Source organism: Salvelinus sp. IW2-2015, linkage group LG1 (genome assembly GCF_002910315.2).
Source record: "Salvelinus sp. IW2-2015 linkage group LG1, ASM291031v2, whole genome shotgun sequence".
Lineage (NCBI taxonomy): Eukaryota > Metazoa > Chordata > Actinopteri > Salmoniformes > Salmonidae > Salvelinus > Salvelinus sp. IW2-2015.
Window position 1 is genome coordinate 35538035 of NC_036838.1, and position 9368 is coordinate 35547402.

The 9368-nt window shown below is 42.1% G+C and overlaps 1 protein-coding gene and 1 pseudogene across 4 annotated transcripts in view; one reads left to right on the top strand and one right to left on the bottom strand.

The window, feature by feature from the left end:
* fancd2 (FA complementation group D2) overlaps positions 1 to 7055 on the bottom strand; it is a 29566-nt gene extending 22511 nt beyond the window's left edge. Inside the window, exons 1-15 of one of the 4 annotated variants that reach the window (XM_070444516.1) lie at positions 6970 to 7055; positions 5482 to 5551; positions 5201 to 5338; positions 5037 to 5104; positions 4267 to 4373; positions 4061 to 4121; positions 3852 to 3904; positions 3654 to 3732; positions 3406 to 3530; positions 3194 to 3281; positions 2622 to 2726; positions 2322 to 2422; positions 2056 to 2167; positions 1935 to 1970; positions 1666 to 1812 (exon numbers count right to left, since the gene is read on the bottom strand). In XM_070444516.1, coding sequence (XP_070300617.1) covers positions 1666 to 1812; positions 1935 to 1970; positions 2056 to 2167; positions 2322 to 2422; positions 2622 to 2726; positions 3194 to 3281; positions 3406 to 3530; positions 3654 to 3732; positions 3852 to 3904; positions 4061 to 4121; positions 4267 to 4373; positions 5037 to 5104; positions 5201 to 5338; positions 5482 to 5548 — 1287 coding nt within the window. In that variant the 5' untranslated portion in view covers positions 5549 to 5551; positions 6970 to 7055. The other 3 variants (XM_023991061.2, XM_023991070.2, XM_070444519.1) reach the window with 3 other exon arrangements.
* LOC111966454 (glutathione peroxidase 2-like) lies at positions 7035 to 8504 on the top strand (annotated as a pseudogene).
* The last annotated feature ends 864 nt before the right edge of the window (positions 8505 to 9368 follow it).

Genomic DNA, 9368 nt, shown 5'->3' on the forward strand with positions numbered 1-9368 from the left:
AATCAATTGAATTTACCACAGGTGTACTCCAATCAAGTTGTAGAAACATCTCAAGGATGATCAATGGAAACCGAATGCACCTGAGCTCAATTCCTAGTCTCAAACCAAAAGGGTCTGAATACTTATGTAAATGAGATATGTTTATTTTTTATAAATTTGCAAACATTTCTAAAAACCTGTTTTCACTTTGTCATTATGGGGTATTGTGTGTAAATTGATGAGGAAAAAATGTATTTAATCAAATTTTTGAAAAAGGCTGAAACATAACAAAATGTGGAAAAAGTAATGGGGTCTGAATACACTGTATCTCTGACCATTTTATAAATGGTATAATTGCATCACATGATAGCATTTTGCAAACCAGCTCCCCCCAACTACACGCTCCACTGCTTTGATTGGTGTAACGTTAGCTAGAAACCACAAGTGTCTATCCAGATAATGAAAAAGCATCCGCAAAATAAAATTCAAGGAACTTATAGTTCGATGCAATTTGCAGGGTGCATGACCACGAGCAAAGTCATTCTAGCATATAAGTACATTTTCCCTTTGAGAACCATGAGCACGGGCTAACTTGGCTTTGCTGTACCAMAGCCGAAGCCTGCCAGCAGCCTAACGTTACCTACTAAAAGTTGCACCATGTCCAATACAAAAAAACGCATACCAGCCATCTTTCAAAAGTTATCCATATTAATGGAACTTCATCTTATTCGTTCTATTTCTTTGGCAGATTCGCGGCCGCAATTTATGAAAGATGCCAAAACTTTGGCGATAACAATAGATGGTGAAGTCAAAGATAGGCCAGTGGTTTCCATCAATAGAGATAAGGGGTGTGCAACTATAGTTTAGTACAATATCAACGTTAACAGACATAGAAGTGCAAAGCTATTTTGCTAGCAGCCACAAGTAAATTAGCTCATAATGAAAAAGCAAGATATTTGTGCAAAAAACAATGCATGGCCATCATATTTCTGTGTATCATAGACAGAATGTAGCCAGCGACATTTCCTAATGTTTGTTTGAAGTTCATCTTGCAAACGTGACTCAGTTCCACCAGCTCTGCCAGGAGGAATGGGCCAAAATTCACCCAACTTATTGTGGGAAGCTTGTGGAAGGCTACCCGAAATGTTTGACCCAAGTTCAACAATTTAAAGGCAATGCTACCAAATACTAATTGAGTGTATGTAAACTTCTGACCCACTGGGAATGTGATGAAGGAAATAAAAGCTGAAATAAATCATTCTCTACTATTATTCAGACATTTCACATTATTAAAATAAAGTGGTGATCCTAACTGACCTAAGACAGGGAATTTTTACCTGGATTAAATGTCAGGAATTGTGAAAAACTGAGTTTAAATGTATTTGGCTAAGGTGCATGTAAACTTCCGACTTCAACTGTAGATAGATAGAGAATACAAAGCAAAAATATCTAGATATATATCTATTAGGCCCAATTTTTGTTTTGTATTCCACGGATTTCATTTAGAACAAGCCAACGTTATCACACACGAACCTGCAGCCACTAGCTTGTCAGTTGATGTTCAAAGTTAGCACCGTTCTGCCCTCGGACAGAGTTCTATTTAGCAGCGACAATAGGGACAAGAATGGGGCTAAGGACAAGCTTCACTTAGAGACAGACAGGACTACTGTTACAGGACTTTCCCACCTGTGCATAGCCCCTGAAGGTTTTCWGTAGCAGAGCCTCCTGGATTTGTCCTGCTCTCACTTTGACCTTCAGCACCCTCTCAGCCCCACGCCGGCTGTGGTTGGCATTGGTGGTGTGCAGGATGAACAGCACCAGCAGGTCAATGACCTGACCGACAGACACAAAAATACACACGTGCACACAGGATCAACTAGTTATCTGCCAAGTACCAGCCTGTATGAAATTGTAGGAATAGAGAGGAGAATCCGAGAAAGATGTGTCCGACTTACCTTGTGATCCTCTGCTGTGTCTACATTCTCTATGGCCTGCAGAACAACACAGGGAGTGTCACATGGTGAAATAGTAACTGGCTGTTGATATAACACCTGTAGAGTTTCCTATTCTCCCTACCTTAAGCCAGGCCTCAGAGGTGGTCTTCTGGAAGCGCACTGCAGACTTAATGCCATCCAACACCAAGGCAACACTGTCCTGGCTAATGCTGGATGCTGAGGTGTTGGGGGACCTGATGGAAAAATGTGACCAGAAACAGCCTTGCCATTTAGAATAGCTGTAAATGTAAAATCCCACTAAAGGTAGTGCTATGTGGATTCATAACAGTATGCAATGGTGCTCTGCGGAGATTAGGAGGGTATTGGTGTTGGAGCAAAATGTCTCACTCGGTTGTCCCCTTGTTCTTCATGCGGCTCTGAGAAGCCTGCAGCACCGGAGGGAGAACACACAGCTCCAACTCCAGCTTCTTACGCAGGTCACACACCACCTGATACCCCACAGAGAACCCGGTACCACTCAGTGAGACCAATACACATCATCATCACTGCAGATTGTAGTCTGTAATGGGGAAACATTTTGTGTGGTGGTAATATAGAAACTTTGTGAGGCACTTTTCATTTGTTCTTGTTATTAGAAAGAGAAGTGCAAGACTATATGCAAGGACACCACTGTGTGTGACCTCTGACCTCTAGGGCGTCTGAGGAAGAGATGGAGTGTAGGATGAACTTCACCACCACAGGCAGGTCCTCCAACTGGACAGCAGACAGGGTGGCCATGACAGACACACGCACCTTACACACAGGACACACAGAGACCGCAGACGTTTTAGGACGAAATGTACATTATGGGGTGTGCAATATTGTATGTATTGTTTTAATGTATTGATTTTTGGTACAACTTTGTGGTAAAGGAGCACTTTGTCGATGCAAAACAAATATATGTGTAAATAGAAAATCACTGTCTCATCTAAGTAAGGGCCATAGATACTCATAAAGCAGCTATTAGTCAACAAGCCACTTGATGAAATTTCCTCAGGATAACTGTAAGTACATAGGACATCAGTCAATAGCATAATTGTTACACGGACAAATGATGTCAATGTAATGAGCGAAATACACCTTTGCATAAATAAGCCCTGAGCTGTGAACACATCATGAATCATTGAACAGATCCAACACAGTGTAATTCTACTCTTACTGACTCCCCAATGAGAGCTTTAGCCAGAAACATGAGTGTGTTTTTGTGTGTGTGGGGCTACCTCAGCCAACAGAGTGGTGCTCAGATTCAAGCTTGAGAAGGCATCCAGGATTGGCACAGTCAGCTGAGTGTTTTCCTGGAGTAAGGAGCTAAAGAGGAAAGGAGAGAGAGAGAATAGGGGGTAGATACAGCAGATGTTCACATCACTGGGACTATCCTATCATGACATCACATATTACCACACAAGACTGCCTCTAACAGGGCTCCACCTACTTTAGCTCCCTGGCAATGTCACTGTGCTGGGAGTCCTCCAGGATCTCTGGCAGACTGGTGATGATGTCACACTGTATCTCAACCGACGCCACGGAAACCAGCTGCATCAGCTTACCTGCTAACTCCTATAGCGACAGGGTACAATTAGGTCAGAAGGAAGTCAGTCAAGTTCTGCTACTTAGTGGGAATATACAGGTGGAATAAGTGTAGACTATAGGTTAGATCTGCTGTCATAGTAATATGAGTACCTTGCTGTCTATGATTTTGTCTAACCACTTGAGCTGGTTGACAATAACACGAGGGATATTGAGACCATCCTCTCCGGCACTACAGGGAATAGAAAGGCAAATGTAAAGGGTCATTTGGTTAGAGTACAAGAAAATCTATATAGTCAACTTGTATGTGTAAGGCAACAAACAACATGTTGTTGTTTTTAAAGCACTTACCCATCAAACATGAACTCGGGAAGCTTCTCAAACAAAGTGTTGATTACCAAAACCTAACACAAAAAGAAAAGAACATGTGGGTTTTAGGTTCCATTTGAAATTGTGGATACATTCAAAGTTCACACCCAGTGGCCAATGACAAGGAAAGACATCACAGTTCAGACACTACTCAGGCCAGTGTGTTTTTGCATAGAGAGAGGCTGTCATACCTGCAGCATCTCGATCCCAAGCAGCATGCGCAGCAGACTCTCCTGGAATGAGCTGACAGAGCTGGACCACAGACAGGACACAAAGTGACACAATCATAACGACATTTATGTTTCCATGTACCAATTAGAAAATTTTACACTGACACTAAGCAAAGGTTTATTAGAATTTGATGGCCCCCACAGAGAGCCAGGTACCATGGTATCACCTTAAGTCCCCATCGGCCAGGCGTGGTACACAGGGTAGGAGGCAGTTCCTGAACCTCTCAGGATCCTCAATGTGAGACTCCAGTCCTGTGATGAACTCCTGCACAATCTGTTGGCCATCAAGGTTAGAAAATCAGGCACACTTTATAGCCTTTACAATTTTTAGTGTGCACTGTCCACTCTCGTCTCTAAATTAAGATTAAAAAATTCCAAACAAGTCAGATTTCTGAATAAACTTAATTTGAACATACTACCTCTTGTCCTCTGATTTCGTCCTTCTCCCAGTGAAAATTCTATCAAAATACTATTATTAAASCAACTYCAAAACGCGGGTCTCAGTTTGTGGTTATCACAGTTTGTTTGCTCATCACCTAAGGCACACGCACAAAACGGAAGTACAAGCACACGATGCATGCAAACTAACCGAAGTCTTGCAGGTGTTTACATGGTTTTGAGCACGTACCAGGTGATCGAAATCTCAACGACAGTAACAGCGTTTTGAAAAGTTGGGTTAGTAATAGTTTCTTGTGGACATTTCTTCTCCACTTTCTACCCGAATAAGGACCAACCACACAGACAACCAATAGAGTACGTTCAAATGAAATGTTATTCAACATTCTGGCTCGTCGAGCTCATGAAGGGACATGTTCCAAACAAATGTATGGCATTAATCTCACTGTGCAACCATGGTGGTATCACAGCCTGATTTATTAGGCAACACGCTTTACAGAATGTGCAATACCAAAGACAGTATTTGAAACATTATACTCACACCGGGGTATCTGGGACTCTTTTTCAGACGTTGCTGCAGTCTCTTTTGGAAAACCACTTGGTCCACAGCTTACAAAGCAATAAAATTATGCATTATCCAACAATTGCCAGTTTAAAACAATAGTCAGTCAATATGTTGATGATGTTGGTGTGTGTCTTGCTTACCAATCTCATTGGATGTACTGCCCTGTCTCAAGATAACACCAGCCTCGTGCAGAAATTGGCCAAAGACTGAGTCAATACTGGTGTCCTCCTGAGCTGTGGTCTTGGACTGATGGCCAGTGGTCCTACTCTTCTTGGACTCTGAATGAAGGAGGGGATAGAGCCCTAATGAACTGACAGACAGTACATGTAGCGAGCTAGTTTGTGCATTGTACTCATGACATGAGACAGGCAAAGTCAAAAACAAACACAGTCTGGTGGTTTGGTTTGTTTGGGAGCCTTACTTGACACATCTGGAGGTGCAGCACTTTCGCTTTTGTCCACAGAGGAGCGTCTCTTCTTTCGCATCATCCTCTGTAAAATGTTACCACAGATAGAACAATGAGAAAGATATTTCACCCGATGCATAAATGTGAAGCATCCGCTTGGGGTTTCCCCTCACTACCAAATATGGTAGTGAGAGGAAGCCCACTTGCTGTGGAAGAAGTAACGAATGTTTCAATACCGTTTTCTGTTCCCAAAACTAGAATTTGTTATGAACAGAGTGGACTAAGTTTTTTAGACTTTACCCTTTACAAAAAGTTTTTAAAAATCGCGTTGTTTATGAGAGAAAATGTGAATTTAGTTAATGCACACGCGCACTTCACATTGGAGGTGTTGCCTAATGRAAATATGCAGATGTATGCTAGAACGAGCCAATAGGATCTTGCTAGCTCGTTGTTGGCTCTGCCCACCTCCTTGCTTGTTATGCCCACTATGACTCATTTGTTCCCATTGGAAACGAAAGGTTGAGGTCTATCTTGGTTTAGTTATTTTTTTAAATCGTTGATGTTACTGCATGAGACAAGGAGGGTTCACGTCAAAGGGCAATGGTTTGTTTGATACTAGCTTGCTAAATTGACCTGTTCTGACACAGGCTAAAGGCCACTTGATGATGATATGACGCTGAAATTCATGGTTAGCAGGCCATTTTACAGCATGCAATGTTACTGGCGCAAAGTTGCCCTCGAAGGCCTCCCGAGTGGCGCTACGGTCTGAGGCACTGCATCTCAGTGCTAAGAGAAGTCACTAAACACCCTGGTTCGATTCCAGGCTGTGTCACAACGCACAATTTGCCAAGAGTCGTCCGGTTTAGACCTTCATTGTAAATTAGAATGTGTTCTTAACTGACTTGGCTAGTTAAAAAGGTTCAATAAAAATAAGTAGCTAACCACTCTGCTACCATTGTTAGGTTGAGAAATTGGCTAGGTGACTACTGCTACTTACGTTAACTGTCTAACTTGCAATATTGGTCGAGTGGATTGTCACGGAAGCGTGGCCTACATCAAGTACTTTRTTTTTCTCACTTAGCTAGGAAGAATAGCAAAGAATGAAACTTACTGTACGAACTGGTGAACGAAACTGTTGTCAAAGTACAGGACAGATTCCCGCGCGTGTTTTGCATTGAGGGACCTTCTAGAAAGTCTAGACAGTGGCGATAGCAAAATCTGTGAAACACATGGCTGGGACTTGATTTAGACGCCCACGAGGTGTCATTATTTGTATCGTCTTAAATTATTCATGAACATTGTTATTTGTTCTGGATAAGGCATGCTTATGCCATTTTAATTACACAACATATCCCCCAAAAATGTAGACTTTCCCTAAAATGTTCAGGAAGTACCTCCCATTTCCCTGTTGAGTACCCTGGGCGGTAYTGATTCATTACGCCGATTCTGTTGCAAAACGTTTCTAAAACAGAAGCAAACTGAACGAAACGAGGAGGAACCTACCTGAATTTGTCCAATAGAAACTCTCGTTTTCGTTGCAAAACGCAACTGTTTGGACTAATGAGCACACCCGTTGTATAAAAAGTCCAGCAACAGCCCTGTTTAGCAGACAGAAGCGTGGTTGATGTCTATCGGGAACATGTCTGGAAGTGAGTTCTACCACATGACGGCAAAGCTAATTTCAGGAGATTTTTTACAATTCTCGTCACTTGGCGGTAAAGTGGTGTTGATCGAGAATGTGGCGTCTCTCTGAGGTACGACCACCAGGGATTACACCCAGATGAACGAGCTCCATGAACGGTACACCGACAAGGGTCTCGTGATTCTGGGGGTGCCCTGCAATCAATTCGGACATCAGGTAAATCCGGGGGGGATGGATTTCTCAACACTTAAGATAGGGTAATGTAACTTTCTGATCATAGCTCATCATCAATGCAAACTTGCCAGGTGCAGTCCAGACTGCTCTGACCGGTTGGTAGTTGGAGTGTGGTGGGCAGGTGGATCACAAATTAATCTGTTCTTGCTGTAGTTCAATAAACCTGTGTGAGTGACCTGGTACTATTTGGACATTGTCCCACACCAGGTTCTATAGTCCTCAATCCCAAATGAAGGGGAAAGAACATGTGGGGTTCTTTACAGTTTGAGGGTTCTGGTTCTGACTGGACAAGGGACTTATTTTGATAGACCACTTGAGATCAAACTTTGCCTGTACATATTACATATTCTTCCCACAATCTACTCCTGCAGGAGAACTGCAATAACGAAGAGATTCTGATGTCCTTGAAGTATGTCCGTCCGGGAAATGGCTTTGAGCCCAACTTCCAGCTCCTTGAGAAAGTGGATGTGAACGGGAAGCACGCCCACCCCCTGTTTGTGTACCTCAAGGAGAAGCTGCCGTTCCCAAGCGACGATCCCATGGCCTTAATGAACGACCCCAAATGCATCATCTGGAGTCCCGTTGGCAGGAATGACATCGCCTGGAACTTTGAGAAGTTTCTCATTGGGCCAGACGGCGAGCCATTCAAACGCTACAGCAGGAGATTCCCGACCATCGACATTGAGGGTGACATCAAGAAGCTTCTCAACACGGCAAACTAAACCGTCCCAGTGTTGGTCACACAGAGACAATGGGGAGGAGTAGAAATCATGCCAATGTGGGTGTGATATGCATTTCAAAGTATAAAGTATTGACACCTTGCATGTATGGGCACACCTTGGAAAATGTCCTTGGCTGTAACTCAAAAGGCAACAGCTGGACTTTCAACAGTTTACTGTTCAATAAATACTTCCTCCTCCTCACAAGCTCTGTGTGACTACAGCACCCATTATATTTTTAAATCATGTACTGTGCTCTCCTGTGCAAAATGCTACTGTGTTCTGAACTTTTATTAAATGAAGCCATCCTTTGAAACCACACCTTTTGTGAGGGGGATATCTGATGAAATATAAAAGTCTTAACATAACAGTTGCATTGGGCCCATGTAAAGCATGACTGTCTTACTGTAACAAGTTGACCAAATAAATATTTTTACTAAGAATCTTTGTATTTATTCTTGTCTCAGTCTTCATAGTATTTTACAGGAGTTTGGTGTGCGTAATGCTTAGGTCCAATGTGAAAGTTTGGCAACAATATGGTGTAGGGTGAGGTTTCCCTTAGATGCTAATCTTGGGTCAGTTTTGCATTTCTCCCACTAATAGTTAAGTTTAGCATGGGGAAGATGATTCTAGATTTGGACACCAGAGCCAAACGTGCTGAGAGGGATTTTTCAGAATTGTGAAAGTAGCCAAACCAGGAAATGCAAGTCATTCTGACCAGCAAAATCAGGCTTTTCAGGTTCTGCAGTGAATAACTTCCTTCTGAATTAAGACCGGACTATAGGTGTTTCACTAAATCATAGCAGTATTATGTCACCTGTTCTCCTCTGGAAAACAGGCTACCAGTGTGACTGTGTGAACCGGCAGTAAATGTAGAATTTTTGAGCAATTTGATAACACCATTTTGAGCAGCTTTATTCTGAAATATATACTGTCTATTCTGGGGGAAGGGGTTAATGGTCTAAAGAGGGAGGATTTAGCCTAATATTTGCTTACACACTTAGAATGCCATTTTAGTGATTTCATTCTCAACTACTCAAGGAAGTTATTCTGTAAAAAAAAAAAAAGGAAATTAATGCAATTTCAGGTTGATTCCCTAAAGATGTGGCTTAAGGATATTGTGGGCACTTACGTAATAAACTAGTCATTTAGGCAATGTCTGCAATACCTCATTTTTTTCTCTTGAACTGTTCTGGAAAGCAACTAGTCCAAACAAGATATCCTTTTAGGCTGCCAGTCTTTATTATATTTCCAATCCAAATAATTCTCAATTAAAAACAAATATTGCAGATATTGGCAATATAAAT